General features: G+C 36.2%; 1 protein-coding gene across 1 annotated transcript in view; it reads left to right on the top strand.

The window, feature by feature from the left end:
- NELL2 (neural EGFL like 2) overlaps positions 1–17252 on the top strand; it is a 326760-nt gene that overhangs the window by 119469 nt on the left and 190039 nt on the right. Inside the window, exon 11 of the mRNA XM_044227205.1 lies at positions 14825–14916. Within this exon, the coding sequence (XP_044083140.1) occupies positions 14825–14916 (92 nt within the window). The remainder of the gene's footprint in view (positions 1–14824; positions 14917–17252) is intronic.

The raw sequence follows: 17252 nt of genomic DNA, 5'->3' as shown, positions 1-17252 counted from the left end.
ATACTACTTAGTATATACCTTGCACTTTAGAGGTCTCGAATCTTTGTTTTTGTCTTATAATGTCCAGCAGTGTGGATTCTAAAGGAGTCAAGATTTTCTTTGTTTATTTAGCAATTCTTAATAGAGTTGTCTGCTTCTGTTTGTTTGTTTGCTTTTGTGTTTGGATTGAGATCTTATTTTTAATTTGCTTGATTTAAAATTTTGTATTGATTAATCTGAACTTTAAGGTTTCTTCATTTCATCAATTGGGTGTTTATATTCTTCTGTTTTCAATCAATTAAAAAGATGAAAGTGGTGAATGAAATTTCCCATTTCAGGTAGAGGAAGACTAAGTTATTTGAATCAGCCATTTCTGGAAACAACTAAGAAAGGGAGATACAAATATTTAAAAATAAATAAATAAATAATATTTATTTTTTCATCTAAAAGTTGAAAAAATAGCAAGAGATTACCAGACAAAAATGAAGAGAAGCCCACCAAAAAAAAAGAACACAGTGAAGCAAACATTCAGTGAAGCTGCTTTTGCTGTTAGAAACTATTCATTCTCAGAAATTTTGAGCTTTCCTTTTTATGGCCTTATGGGGCAAAGGGGACAGATTAAAAGCCCAGCATATATAGAAGGTGCATGTATACAGAAAACCCAATAAACTGACATTCCAAATGGCTGTTCCTTTGGGAGATGACACCTGAGCCACACTCTGGTTGGTTAGGGCCCTCAAGCTATGGATTTACTTTAAGGTCATATTATACATTTGGTAAAAGAAAATGAACCTCCCTTCTGAAGTAATAATCTACCTTCATCCTAGACTTCAAGTTATTCTTAGAAATATTTTTTCAAGTACTACTAGACACTGAAGGAAACAAAACACCAGGAATAAGAACTTGAAGCAACAACAGATAACAAAAACAGACTGCAAAAATGTCAGATTAGAATTAACAAACATTCGGGGTGCCTGGTTGGCTCAGTTGGTTAGGTATCTGCCTTTGGCTCAGGTCACGATCCCAGGATCCTGGGATCGAGCCCCACATTGGGCTCCCTGCCCAGCGGGGAGCCTGCTTCTCTCTCTCCCACTCCCCCTGCTTGTGTTCCCTCTCTCCCTGTGTTTAAAAAAAAAAAAAAAAAAAAGAATTAACAAACATTTAATACAGTGCAATTATGCACAGTATGTTTAAAGAAATAACAGATAAATCTGGGTTTATCTTTAGGGAACAGTAAAATAAGATAGCTAATTTGAAAAAGGAAAGAAAGAAACAGAAACTCCAAAAATGGAAAATAAAACTGGGAAAAAAATACAGCCTCAAAAGATGGACTCAACAGCAGAGTAGACAGAGACACATAGAATTAGTGAGCTGGAAAATACATCATAAATTATCTAAAAGCCAGAACAAAAGTATTTAAAAAGATGGAATATACTGAAGAGAACAAAGAAGATAGGGAGGATGTAGGAGAATGTTTATATACATTTCATGTAAGTCCCAAGAATAGAAGGGAGGAAAAATGGCTAAGAATTTTCTGGAACTGATAAAAGACACAAATCTGCAGATGCAAATGCCCTAATGAATCACACAAAAGATAAGTAAAGATAAATCCTTATCTAGATACAATAACTGGAAAATCAAGAACAAAGAGAAAAATCTAAAAAGGAGACAATATTTCTTTCAAGGAAGTAATGAATAGACTGATCACACTTTTTTTTTTTTAAGACTCCTTTTTTTTAGAGCAGCTTGAAGTTCACAACCAATATGAGAGGAAGGTACAGAGATTTCCCATATACCCCCATACCCCTACAAATGCACATATTCCCCCATTATCATCATCACTAATCTGAATGGTACATTTGTTACCTAAGATAAACCTACATTAACACATCATAATCACCCAAAACCTGTGGTTTACCTTAGGGTTCACTGTTAGTGTTGTACAATCTGGTGGTTTGGGCAATGTTTAATGACATATATTCATCATTACCATACGGAGTATTTTTCACTGCCCTAAACAGTGCTCTGCCTATTCATTAATCACCCCCAAGCCCATGGCAGTCACTGAACTTTTTTATTGTCCCCATAGTTTTGCCTTTTCGAGAATGTAATATGTTTGGAATCATACAGTTTGTAGCCTTTTCAGATTGGCTTATTTTACTTAGAAATATGAATTTACGGTTTCTTTATGTCTTTTCATGGCTTAACAGCTCATTTCTTTATTGTTTTTAAAGATTGATTTATTTATTTGAGAGAAAGTGATATCATGCACACATGAGGGGAGGGACAGAGGGAGAGAACCTTCAGGCAGACTCCCCACTGAGCACAGAGCCCAACTTGGGACTCAGTCCCGTGACCCATGAGAACATGACCTGAACCAAAACCAAGAGTCAGACACTTAACTGACTGAGCCACACCGAGGCTCCAATAGCTCGTTTCGTTTTGCACTGACAGTATTCCATTGTCTGGATATACAATTGTTTCTCCATTCACCTACTGAAGGATGATACCTTGGTTGCTTCCAAGTTTTGGCAGTTATGAATAAAGCTCCTAAAAGCTGTGTTGAGGTTTTTGTATGGACATAAGTTTTTAACTACTTTAGCTAAATGCCAAGGAGAGTACTTGCTGGATATTATGATAAGAGTATATTTGGTTTTGTAAGAAACTGCTGAACTGTCTTCCCAAGTGGCTGTACCATTTTGATTTCCCACCAGCAATGCATGAAACTTCTGGTTGCTTCACATCCTTTCCAGCATTTGGTGTTACCAGTTTTCTGGATCTTGGCCATTCTCACAGGTGTGTAGTGCTATCTCATTGTTTTAATTTGCACTTCCCTGATGACGTGTGATGTGGCACATCTCTTATGTTTATTTGACATCTGCATATCTTCTTTGGCCCATTTTAAAATCAGATTGTTTTCCTATAGTTGAGTTTTAAGAGTTCTTTCTCTATTTTGTATAACAGTCCTTTATCAGATGTGTCCTCTTCCAGTGTCTGTGGCTTGTCTTTTAATACTCTTGACATTTTCTTTTCAGAGAAGAATTTTTAAATTTTAGTTAAGTTCTGCTATCAATGATATCTTTCATGAATCTTGCCTTTGGTGTTGTATTCATAGTATCTTACTTAATGAGTTATTTAAAATTTTAATTTTAAATAAATGAATTTTAAAAGAATTTTTAAAAGATTTTATTTATTTATTTTACAGAGATCACAAGTAGGCAGAGAGGCAGGCCGATAGGGAGGGGGAAGCAGGCTCCCCACTGAGCAGAGAACCCAATGCAGGGCTCGATCCCAGGACCCTGGGATCATGACCTGAGTCAAAGGCAGAGGCTTTAACCCACTGAGCCACACAGGTGCCCCTTAAATGAATTATAAAAATACATTAATAACATTATAGTATGGTTAGGAGCAAAATGTGTTAAATGTGCAAAAATGTGTTACTGAGTGAGTGTAGGGGAAAATGGAATGATGAAAAAATATTAAATCCTAAATAAGTTATAAAAGGGGAGAAAAAAAAAAGTGCAGGCAGGGAAAGAGAAAGCACAAAATAAGACAGGAATTTAAAAATTAAATATATCAGTTTTACACTAAACGTAAATGGGCTAAACAATCAATTTTAAAAGAAAATCTTGAAACTGAAATGAAATTCCACTTCATGCATTTAAAAGATGCACATCTAAAGCATAGGAATATAGAAAGGTTAAAACTGAAAGGACAGTAAAAGCCCTGGAAAAGAAAGCTGGCTTCTCCTGATTAATAACAGACAAAGTAGACTTCAAGGCAAAAAGTATTACTAGAGTTACTTCATAATGATAAAATTTCAAATCCAAGGAAGACTTAGTAATTTAAATTTGTATATCTCTAATAATATAGCCTTAACATATATGATACAGAATTGGCAGAACTACAAGGAAGGATAGATGAATCCATAGTCAGAATGAAGTTGCAGCAATTGACAGAATACAAACACACACAACTATCATTAGGGATACAGAGCACTTGAATATAAGTAACAATCCAAGCCTGATAAACATATCTAGGCCATTATGCTCCCAAAATACAGGTTACATATTCCTGTAAGCATCCATACAGCATTTAAAATATTGAATATACTGGATAATGACATTCATCTCAACCACTTTTAAAGAATTAAAATTATAGAGGATATACTGTCTGACCACACTGCAAATGTCTAGAATTCAGTAACAATAGATAAGTAGAAAATTCCATGATGGAATTCATTCAGTTTCTTAAATAGGCCAAGTTAATTTACATATTTGCCTGGAATAATTTTTTTTTTTTTTTCCCTGTCATTCTTTCCCATGTTAGCTCCTCTCAGCCTTTGGTCTCAACTAAAATTTCATCTCCTCCCAGAAGTATTCTCTGATTCATCCAAAATGACCTACTATTTATTAAGTACCTTGGATTTGCTTGTTTTCTTTACTTAGTGTTACCTGCAGTTATTTTTTATTTGCCTGGTTAGTTGTCCTTGAGTCGCCTCTATATTGCAGATTCTGTGAGGGCAAGGTCAATGCCTGTTGACTGCTGTGTTGCCAGTGCTTAGCACTGCCTGACAAATAGTAACTACTCAAGAGGTATTTACTGAGTGAGAGGATGAGAAGGAACATTTCCATAATTTACTTCGTCATAAATGATGGTAAGGAGGAGTACAGCAATAAACATGATAGCATCTTTGAAGTCATGAAATATTATAGGAAGCCCTTTCACTTCTTAATGCCAGAGGCTTTTGAGAGGAGTGTAATCAAATTTTGACACATTATTACGAGAAGTGTTAAGTTTGGGGATAATTTAATTCTTATTTCCAGACTCAATGTAGTTAACATTTTAACCTCAATGTTTCATTTAGCATAGCTGTAGAAAATTTTACTTAATTAGCCCCCTATGGGGGGCAATTGTCTGAAAATAGAAAAAAGTGCTGTATTTCAACAAATATTTTGTCTCAAAATACAAGCACAGCTGTGTTTAATTAGGCTCAATTTCCAGTCTTACAGTGCACTTGAATTTTGTCTCCCTTTCAGCCTCTTTCATCCCCACCATCTTCTTAATCCTATCCCTTATCCTCCAGTTTCATGACTTTTACTGCTTTTTTTGAAATTATAAACGTTAGTAAGTTACTCAGAAGTTAAGAAAAACCACTGGGAATAGAGCTGTAGGTGTATGATGTTATCCTTAATTATAGTGTAAGAATAAAATAGTTTTGGCCAGGCTCTTACAATAACGTCCTATGAGTCATTCTCTGATTTTGTCCAGGATGGAGATTTATGTTAAAAAGCTCACTAAATTGACGGGTTGGATTAATCTACACAGTGATTTGCAACACCACTGTACTTTGGAATCACCTGGATGTTCTTAAAAACCGCTGATGCCGAATGAAGCCCCTCTCCTAGAGACTCTGATTTAATTGGTTTGGGTTCTCCCGGTTGGTATTTTCAATAGTCTTCTTAGGTGATTCTTACATGCAAGCAGGATTAATAATCAGTGATCTACAGCTTTGCTGCTCAAAGTCTGATCACTGGTCTAGCTGCATCTGTAACACGTGGAGGCTGATCAGACATGCAGAATCTCATATCTACTGAATCAGGATTTTCATTTAAATAGGATCTCCAGGTGAATTGAGAAGCACTCATCTACAATTTCCACGGGCTCTATTAAAGAAATTTTAAAAAGCTCTCAACTGAATTGATGCTAAGCCTGTACACTTAACGTTCCCACAATATGATTTTCATGCTAACCAAGAGGTAGTTGTTGTTCCCAAATCTGTTTATGTCACTTGTATTTGTCTTGCAATTGTAATGTTATTGAATTGCTGTAAGTACATATATAAGATGTAAAGCAATGAAATATGAATGTGAAAAGAAATACTTTTTTAAATTAAAAATTGAGTAGAGTGCTTTGAAAAACACTGATAAAATCAAACTGCTAAAAAACATGCTCTTGAATTAGATGTCACTAAAACAACTTAAAATGTTGTGGAAGCAAATTAGAATGAGCCCTTTTTGGTTGCTTGGCAAGTATCTACCTTTGTCCACTTAAAAACAATTAGAAATGGTAGGCAACCCTATGTTTTAGTTATATAACCAAGTATGCAATAAAGCATAATCAACAAATCCATACTAAAGAAAAGTATTGTACTTCAAAACCTTGTTGAGTGAGTATGGATTTGTGTTTTGAATTAAAATGTTTAAGTACATATTTATTGTTATCTATGATTTCTCACTTTAACTGATTTTTTTCAAACAATGAACCAAATAACTATCCAAATAACATGGGCGAAAAAGGCTTCTACTGAATATCTATGTGACTGTCCCATTTAAGTGTTAATTGTATTTTTCTTTCTCCTAATTCTTTTTTCTCTGCATAGCAAAATAGTTTGCAAGCTTAGCTGTACCTGGGCAGCTTTAAAAAAATAAAGAGACCCAGGTCCGACACTTAGAAATTCTTTTTAATTGGTCTGGCATACAGAGTTTTAATGTTCTTCAAGTGATTTTAATATGCATCAACAATTGAGAACTGTTGGCCTAGCAGGTTGGGAGCATTTAAATTGGTTATAAAATCAATGTATAATAAATCAGTTCCAGCTTATATAGGTATCCTGAGTAGATGCCCATTAGGATCTAGGTATACTAAGCATATTGTTACGAACATTATTCTATTTTATTCTCTGAATATATCACGAATACTCTTACCCCAACTTAAATTATATTAAAGTATTTTAGTACTCAATTTCAGATGCTTCTCTTCTGTGGAGCATTTCCAGTTCAACTCTTGTAAGGCATTGTTCTTCCTTTCTGTTCCCACACTACCTCTCAGTTGTATGTGGTTACTTGTGTGTGTGGTCATCTGTTTCCAATACTTGGCTGAATCCTCCTGGGAGGCAGGAAGGCACCTGCCTATTGCAACAACTGGTGGACAGTAGGTTATCAAAACTCCTCCCCTTGTCCACTGGGTGTTGCGACTCTTCCTGCAAAACACTTTATGAACCCATTTTGTTTCTCTGGTTTAACTTTTTGTTGCTTTCTGCTTTCCTTTTCTCCTTCTCCATCCCAAGTACACTTTTCAATGTTTCTGTCCTCTGCTGCTTCCTCTGCTCCCACCTCCCTCCCTGCCCTTTCTGCATGTCTGATACACGGAGCTGGCTCCCTTTGACCTTGAGGTTCTTCTAGTCCCTTGGCTCATATTCCTTGCATTATGGAAGGATTCATTAGTGCATCTCTCAGAAAACTGCATTTAAATATGTCCTCCTAAGAGGCCTCTTTCCCCCAACACTTAACTCTTTGTTTTGTATGTACACAAGAGGTTATTTTATTTTTATTTTTTTAAATTGTATTTTATTTTTTCGGTGTTCCAAGATTCATTGTTTATGCACTGCACCCAGTGCTCCATGCAGTACGTGCCCTCCATAATACCCACCACCAGGCTTACCTAACCCCCTACCTCCATCCCCTCCAAAATCCTCAGTTTGTTTCTCAGAGTCCACAGTCTCTCATGGTTTGTCTCCCCCTCTGATTCCCCCAATTCACTTTTCCTTTCCTTCTCCTAGTGTCTACAAGAGGATGTTTTAAAACTACACCATCACTGTTTCAGGGTCTTTACTTGTAATCTCTTAATTGAGCACAGATGCGTGGTTTATAATGCGAAGGTTCCTGCTTTATAATACACAAAGCATTATATGTTCAACATCGCCACACTATAATATCAAAACAACCTGTATCTAAAAGGTGCTAATCATTTGGAAAGAAGTTTTCCAAAAGTTAAACCAAAGGTTAGGTGTTCAAGTTTTGACTGAGTTCACTGAATTTTTAGTGGTAAGAAAAGATATACAGAAGGACTGTCAGATGAATTCTAGTCCTGGCTTTGAAACTGACAATGTGTGAAATTTTCCTTATTATAGTTTACATTATGTTTTCTTTGTAAAATGATAAAACCTGTTGCCTCATGTGTATTCATACTGTCATTTTAATAGCATGCATGTATTGACACAAATGCTGTATTTTTCTCCAATTCTTTATCTCCACTCACTAAATTTATTTTTCTTATCCCCAGAAGATTAAATGAATTGGTCACATTTTTTAAAGACTCCATTGTATGGTATGCAAGCCAGGATCAAGAATAAGGCCAGTGATTGAAAGGTAGCTAAATCAAGTGAATTCTAGAATATAGCTTACTTGCCATTTAAATTGGTAAAATTAAATCATGGGAAAAAGCGCACTCTTTCCTTCCACCTACACATTTGGCCTTTGTCTATTATCCTCGAAATATCCATTTCCCGTTTCCCCACTATATAACCCTGTAACCCAAAGACTGATTTGGGTAGGGTGTTAGAATTTTTGCTTTTGTTCTATTCTGATAGTTATTTTTATCCTTCTTTGCTTCCTAACCCCTTACTACTGCTAGATTTATGGTGTTTCGGGGCCGTTCTGTTTTTGGAAGAATAGGCTACTGACCTAAATTAAGACCCCCTAGGAGAAGTACTCTTTGGTCCTTTAGAAGCCCAAGGACATGATATATATAAAATGGGACAGGAGGGTTGCATATCTACTCTTGTGATCTCACTTCCTAAACTCTAATATTAGCTTTGCAAACAACTAAATTCCCAAACAATTAATGAGATTTGGTTAAAGGAAGTGGTTGTGTATAATTAATGAATTCGTGAATTATTTAAACACTCTGAAATTCTGATCCTTTTAAATAGCATTGGCTCATAAAAATTGGCTTTCTGTAGAGGAGGGAGAAATTTTGCCATCAAATTGTCCAAGCTGACTTCCGTTGTACATGGTACCTTGTATTATTCATGTTAATAAGTTACTGCTGTAGCAAGAGCTGGTATTTTTCTTTCGTTAGCTGATCAGCAAACCCGCTCCAATTTCAGGCACTTGGGCTCTGCTGCAGTGAAGTAAGCTGCCGTTTTACAAAAGGGGCCAAATATTTCTGTGAGACTCAATTTAGAGAAACTTTATAAGAGGCAAAATCAAAGGATAAGGCCAAATATAAAGAGAAATGTGCAGATCAAAGAGGTCCAATTCATTTTTTTTCAGGCTTTTCATCAAACAGTAAACTGGAGGAGAATTTACCAAAAAATTCAGCAAACCTTTAGAGTTTATTATGCACAGCTAGGGCTGGGTGCTGAATAGGATCCGAAGACAAATAAGACACTGTCCCTATCTTCATATAGGAAAGATGACAAAAGTACATAACTAACTTGAGGAGAAAAGGAAAAATGTGTTTAGTGCTCTAATAGAGATTCAAGCATTATAGAAGAGGGAAAAATTAATTTTAGCAGCTAGTGCGCAAGACTTTTATTATAACTTTATTGTTAAGAACTGACTCCAAGTGAGTCCAGATTACTAAAAAACATTGTAGGCTGAAAAAGTGCAGCATGGCTGATTGGAGTCTTTTAAGAATACCGAAACAATTTTAGATTTTATTTTTGCTTGACTCCACAGAATCTTAGCCTGCCTCTTGAATGCATTTATTGTACTTTTTTTTTAATAGCTATAATAAAATATAAATATGCATAATTACAGTTAATGGGATATTTTCTCATCCAACAGCTTTGATTGGTATATCACTAACAAATAAGTATCATGTTGGCCCAGAATATAAATAACTGTCACTGTACGTGGATGTTTAAGACCTCCCAGAGGAAATTGAGATCTCAAAGAAGACCACATAAAAACCACTACTATCTACAAATCTGCCCTTAATAGACAGCCTAAACAGTCTAAAGATCATGGATACCTGGTGTTTTCAAAGAGGATTTTAAAGAAATAATAAATCCCATTTCTCACCTAAGTGGATTATAGTGGTTTTCTTTTTGGTATCTGTAACTTAATTTTGTTTTGGACCATTTTTAAAGGTGCTGATACCAACTGGGAGGTTTAAAGTAGACGCCTACATTTCATCTGACAATGAAAAGGAAAAGCAAGGGAATGTTTAGAAGGGAAATATGATATATCCTTTCATTTTTTATACTCTAAAATATTTTTTATGTAGATTTGGATGAGTCTACAAAGGTTTGCAGAAGTTGTTTTAAATCTCCGTAGAGGGACCAGCATTTTCTATCTCTGTCTTAATGACCAGTAAGTTGAGATTTTAATGTGTAATTTAGGACTTCAAGAGTTTTACTGGCTTCTTTCACTTACCCAGTTCTCAGTCTGTGTACCAGTTCTTGTCTTCTTGTTTCTTGTTACTTTTTTTTGAAGATCTTATGTGTTTATTTGTCAAAGAGAGAGAGAGCACACGCACAAGCAGGCAGAGGCGGAGAGAGAAACAGTCTCCCCGCCGAGCAAGGAGCCCGATGCCGGACTCAATCCCAGGACCCTGGGATCATGACCCGAGCTGAAGGCAGCGGCTTAACCAGCTGAGCCACCGAGGCGTCCCTCATGTTAATTGTTAAAGTGGGCAGGAAGTGAAGTGAAAATAATTCACATTAATTGCTTTTTCAGATTCTCTCACCATTATTGTGCTAGTGATGATGTAATTAGCGATGTTTAATATAGCCTTGGTAAAACATATGTAACATTTGTTACATAATCCCATTGACTTTCCCTGAGTTCTAATTAATGTCCCCACCTATGGCTGAAGAAGCTGCACATGGGACAGTTCTGGGTGACATAATTCACATAAACCATGATATGAATGGTATTCCCTTGGATTATGCAAACAGCAGTGTATACCACAGTCATAGTCAATATACATTTGAAATTGGTTAATATTAATAGCTTCAGAGTAGTTGTGTATTCATTAGGGTATAGCTTCTTAGTCTCAAAAGTGAGAAGCCTATGTGAATGAATTAATATCCATCTTCCTCCAAAATTCTTATCCTAAAAATATGCATGTAATATACTCAGTAAGCATTTATCATAGGTATTTGAAAATGTAGACTTGTTGATATAATTCTTCTCTAAGCTGGTAAATAATTTGGGGCATAGAAATCCAGAGTTATGTCATAAGAAACTTAATGCTTTCGCTTACACATGCGCGTGAACACACACACCCCAAAGCTAGGAAAGAATGAAGCTTCTATGAGCAGGGGAGTGCAATTGAATTACAGAAGAAATCAATACAGCAAAACGATTATTCCTTTGTTGTTTTGCGGAGGAAATGATTTCTTTTACTTTATATTCTACTGGGGAGGAGTAAGGAGGCAGATATATTTCAGTTAGGGAATTCTAGAGGTTTGTTTGTTTGTTTGTCTGTTTGTTTTTGCAGTATTGTCGTAGCCACAGGGTTTTTGTCTCTGAGCCTTTGTCTCTAATACTTGCAGGGGCTGGCCTTGGTTAAAGTATAGGCACACGGGCCTTATGTGCTTTCCCCCCTCTGTTTTGACACTTCATTTCTCAGAGCTTGGTTCCTTCATCTTGCCTTCTGCTTGCATATGGACCTTATTTTGATTAGCCACCTCATTTTTCCTTAAAGTGTATCTGCATTTTTAAAATGTCTCAATATTTCCTCTTCAGATTTATTTGCTCTCTGTTCCACTCTCTCATGCTTTTCTAAGCAAACTATCCATATAAACTCTTCATGGTTTAAAATGATTTACTATGATAGCCCCCATGTGCTGGGCACCTCTCTATCCCACTTCTATTCCCTCTTCTTCTCTGCCCTTTTCTCTGCCCCAGGAGCCTGCTGGATCACCCCTGTCTCCTTGCCAACCAGCTTTGGATAGGCTTTGCCAATGGGAGGCCCTGTCAGGAAATTAGAAGGCAGGAGGAGAGAGACTTGGCCACGTTTTTTCCCTGTTCCTTCTCTGTGTTGCTCTGTGTTTCTGGCAGTAACTGTGTCTCTCCTGATTATGGTTCCCTCTAGGCACTGCTTCCCCATAACCCAGACTCATATGGGGCTCCAGTAAAACCATTTCCTGTCCTTGTTCCTTAGCCCTTTGATGCTGATGACTTCCCACTATGGTGCTGATGAGCCAGAGCCTGGGTCCTTCCTTCTAGCCTGTTTGTTTCCTTTTGTCCCCTCAGAGAAGTTCACCACTCAGTCCCCTGTGTTTGCATATAACTAATGAATTTCACAAATGGAAGACTTCATTTTGGCTTTTATTGTAGTCAGTTGTGGATGAGTCTGACTGCCCCACTACATAGGGATGGCATACATCATGTCTCATTCGTCTCTAGATTTTACTTACCTAGCACATTACCTGGCATATAATAGGAGCCCAGAATACATACCTGTTAAATTAGTATGACTTTTATTCTTTCAACTTATTCCCAAGTTCTAGGGACCTCCTAATGGTATTTTCAGGATTCCTTGTAGTATTTTTAGTGATGATTATAGATTTTCTAAGTTTCTTTATATTTTTTAAAAGATTTTATTTACTTATTTAAGAGAGAGCACGAGCACAATCAGGGTCAGGGGCAGAGGGAGAAGCGAGCCTTATGCTGAGCAGGGAGCCCAATATGGGACTCGATCTGATGACCCTGGGATCATGACTTGAGCCAAAGGCAGATGCTTAACCCACTGAGCCTTCCAGGTGCCAATTTCCAGTTCTAATTTCATAGAAAATTAGAAAAACGATTTTCTAAGTTTCTTAACATTTTCCACTTAAGAGCCTAGGGAAGATACATCCTGGTAGCCTTACTAGGTATTGGGGATAAGCCTCAGGATTATGGAAATCACAGCAACTGATCAATAAAGAAACAAGACAAAAATCACTCACGTTGGGTTCTCCCTAAGCCAAGTTCACCGTGTTTGTGCTCATTGTTTGAAAGGAAATTAAGCAATTGTGATCTCATTCGCTTTTGTGCTTTCTCCCTCTGCCAAGCTCCATTTGGTGCCCTATTGTCCCACAAGTTGCCTATTTGAGTCTTTTGAATTAGGAGTTTAAAAGAGAAGCTCCATCTGCTCTGCCTGAATATTAAATTATCGTAAGACTTCATATAAGGAGAACTTACCCTTGTGTTTATTACAGTTTCCTTTCCCTTCTAAGACTTGGAATATCAGGTTTTTTTCAATATACCCTTGGACTTGAAGAGGCTGCAGTTATCAAGTCATGTAATAAAATAGCCTTCGATACCTTTGAATGGCAAGTGCTGTGGAGAAGTTAAGAAGTTTTATTTATTTGTATTATCTTATAAAATGTGGTACTAATTAAGTATCACTGAACACACAATGTGTCAGAACTTGGTGTTTTGAGAACACTGGATTACTGAACCTCATAAGCGAGGTTTATGTAAAAATACATGTTGGACGGATATATTTTATAATCAATCATGTTCTCTAAGTAAATGCACATGCTATTTTAATTCATAATATGACAAATAGTATGCAACTGACACATCCATAGTTTCATTTTGAATATTGATAAGTACATAACCTGTACCCAGCTTTAAAGTAATGTAATTTATGCAAGTATGTTGTATTCTTTTCTGGCAAGCTCCAAAAATTTAAAATCAGTTCACCAGTGATATGTGTTCTGTAGTGAAATTTGTTAATAAAAGCTGAGTAAAGAGATCATTGAAGGATGACATTTTAACAACATGCATGCTTTCCATTATTTAAGTGTGTAGCTTTTAAATAATTGGTTAATTATTCAGTGAAGATATAAGTTGGTTTATGTTTTAAATATGAATATTTGTACAACTATGTATACGTTTAATAGTAATAAAAATTATGTCGTATTTTTGTTACCATTATTAGAAGGAACCTGGTACTTCTTTCAGTAATGATAAAAATAGTATTTATTAAAGCAAAGTACTAAGATAACTTGGTACTTTTGAAAGTTATGGGAATATGTGAATTCTGCAGAGGGAAAAACTTTCTTTAAATTCACACAAAGGAATTAGAGGAAAATGTACACATCCATTTTGTAAAGTCTGTATGGTTAAAATTAAAAATTGGGTTTAGTAAACAAGGCTAACAAACTGCTTGAGTGTTTTCTTACCAGATAATCACTTCCACTGCTCATTTTCTAGATTCTAAAGAGCTCCAAAGCATCCACAATATCGAGTGCCTTTTCAAAACAAACAAACAAACAAGCAAAATACAAAGTTGCAAAATTAAAAGTTAGTTCAGAGTCTTCAAAAAGGCCACTAAACCAGAGGGGGATTTTGAAGGTTAAGTTTCTTAGGCTGGGGGTAGCTATCTCTGGTTAGGTGATGAGTCAGCACGGGGAGTGTGAACCATTTACTTCAAAACAAGCAATTTCTGTTGGCAAAATGTTTATGTGAATTGAAACTGTTTTGAAAGTCTCAAAAATTATTTGATGATTTCTATGTATTTTCACTAATTAAAAATGTTTTCCTATCAAACCTGAAGTTCTATTTTAAAATTTTAATTGGTGATGGAAACAGGCCCAGATTAAGATTTTTTTCAGCATCCTAAGTAGGGTACCCTAATCCACATGTATTTACAAGTTACATAGCGCTAACATTTTCATGTATGTACTGAAGTGAAAATAGCTTCTTTTGAATTTTGTTTTTAAAATTCTGTAATGGTATGTTAAAAAATGCACTTTTTTCATATTTATGTTGCTTTGATTGGTAGCTGCTCCAGGCACCTGCTTAATATGCCCTAAATGCAATGCCATCTAGTAGGCAAATCATCTGAAAGACTGCTCATTGGCGTAACTTTTTTAGAGTCCATTTGTGACTTCTCATTGTCCTCACCCTTTTTATACCTTATTTTACTCCCAGACCTTAATGGGCCTAACAATAACTGGATCCTATATGTGCCTTATGTTAGACTGAATTTAGGTTTATGGCTAATCAGACACTTTGAAAAGGCTTAAGACCATGCAAAATGAATCTGAACACCTCCCAACAATTTTTCCTAAAGGAAAATTTAAAATACATTTATATGTATTTTTTTTATTCCACAGCAATATGCCAATTTCAAGGACGGACCTACTTTGAAGGAGAGAGAAATACAGTTTATTCTTCCTCTGGAGTATGTGTTCTCTATGAGTGCAAGGTAAGGAAACTCTTCACGGGTCATTCAGAATTCTTTATTATGTAAACAGTAACTATTTCTTTAAAACGTCACACTTGTAATACCTTTGAAACATTTAAGGCAAAGAGAAATTAGAAGATATTAATTATAATTCAAAAAGAAATTCCCATTACTGTTTTTAAATATGTAAATTAATGGCTGTAATTTCCCCAATAAATAAAATACTGTTTTGTCCAATTAAAGTTTTATGAAGTTGTCATATTTTTCCAAACTTACTAACTCCTGTGAAGAAAATTTAGGTAAAGTTAGACTCAGCCTGTTGTCACTTAACTGTTTTCTACCCATGTGACAAATATCATTCAGTTCAGTGGAAAATCATAAAAGTGACCTAATAAAAATTAGGTGTTGGATGGAGATGAGACTGATACTATTATTAATCCCTTTGGTAAGAATATTTTAAATGATTTGAAGGGAAATTCTTTATAAATTTACTGCGGTCTCCTTAAGTATGCTTCAGAAGCAGAGGTGAGTGTTTTTAATCTCTGCTACTTGACCTGCTAAGTGAAAAAGTAAATATGTTTCATAAAACTTTTCGTTTTTGCCCTTTATGAACTATATTTCTTAACCATAATGTGATATTGCAAGCCATATTCTACCTGAGGAAAACTCTGCATATAAGGTTTCTGCTTTAGAGTTCCCTTTACATTTGATCCTTTTCTCTTTAAATGCTTTCTCTGTAAATGGTTTTGGGGGATGATTTAGTGTGCATAGATTATGTAGAAAAGGAAGATGCTGCCAGCAAGACCCATAAATTGTGAGCATTTATATGATTATTCAGTATTAGGGAAAGGAAAATCCCAAGAATTTTGCCACAATAAATTGGAAGAAGCCAGCTCTATACTTCATGCATCGTAGGTTGGAAGTTCTTTGGGATAAGCAAGGAGGAAACGTCAGAGAGGCAAGACTGTGACAGATTTGGTTTCTAGAATATGAGAGGTCTGATGTCTTCATGCCTACTATAAAATATTCAAGCTGCTTCTTCAGGCTTTAAGTCAGCTCTCCTATAGTGCGGGTCACCGTCTTAAAGACAAGGGAGCGAGGTACAGGGACATTTACATGAATTCCCGAACCTGTATTTCAGGATGGATTGTCCCCTGCCAGCACCCTATACCACCACTGTTTTGAGTGAAGTAGGTCCCACTATAAATGTAAGGATTGAAAGACCTAGAGTGAGGTCTAGTAACTCCAAATTAAGAAAAGGGAATCAGAGGAAAATTACTTAAAGGAAGGTGGAAAACTTTTGTCAGCTGGTTTCTAACTTTGAAATACCAGTTCTAACTTTAAATATCTTGAGGGCATTTGGAATTTCCCAATGGATATGTGTATGTATGTGTTGTGTGGTGTGTGTGTGTATGTGTGTGTGTATTCTTTTCATCTGACCAGTGTGTCTCATAACACTGATAATTATAGCTTAGAAATTTATTGGAACAGTTGCCTACTTGATTGTAAGATAGCTATGAAATGATTTCATTTTTAAATGGGTTATGGGGCACCTGTGTGGCTCAGTTGTTAAGCATCTGCCTTCAGCTCAGGTCATGATCCCAGGGTCTAGGGGATCGAGGCCTGCATCAGACACCTGCTCTGCAGGAAGCCTGTGTCTCCCTCTCCCACTACCCATTGCTTGTGTTCCCTCTCTTGTTCTGTCTTTCTCTCTGTTCTTGACGTTAAGAACTTTCATTGTTTTGGGGCGCCTAGGTGGCTAAGTGGGTTAAAGCCTCTCCCTTCAGCTCAGGTCATGATTCCAGGGTCCTGGGGTTGAGCCCCACATGCATCAGGCTCTCTGCTCAGCAGGGAGCCTGCTTCTGCCTGCCTCTCTGCCTGCTTGTAATCTCTATCTATCAAATAAATAAATAAAATCTTAAAAAAAAAAAAAGAACTTTCATTGTTTCACTTCCCTTCAGGCCCCATAGTTTCTGTATTTATACCTTTACATAACTGACAGCTCTCTTAAGCTTTTATTTCCTGGGCTGTGGACACTAGTCCTTCATTGTTCCTTAATTTTCACTTTTGTGGCCTTGAAAGTTTGTCCTGTGGCTGTATGACTTCAATAGTGAAAACACCCCCCTCTTCTGAAGATAAGATGACCAGAATGGATAGTATTGTCAAATCAAAGGAAAATTAGCATTTGACTACACTATAGCCATGCCTCCTACCACTCATTTTTCTTTAGGTGTAGTTGACATACACTGTTATACTAGTTCCACGTGTACAACCTAGTGATTCGACAATTACTATTGTAATTATATTATTGTATTATATAATGACATTATGGAATGCTCACCATGATAAGTGTAGTT

The sequence above is a fragment of the Neovison vison genome, chromosome 12, assembly GCF_020171115.1.
Source record: "Neovison vison isolate M4711 chromosome 12, ASM_NN_V1, whole genome shotgun sequence".
Classification (NCBI taxonomy): domain Eukaryota; kingdom Metazoa; phylum Chordata; class Mammalia; order Carnivora; family Mustelidae; genus Neogale; species Neogale vison.
This window is presented reverse-complemented; position numbering and strand designations above follow the sequence as displayed.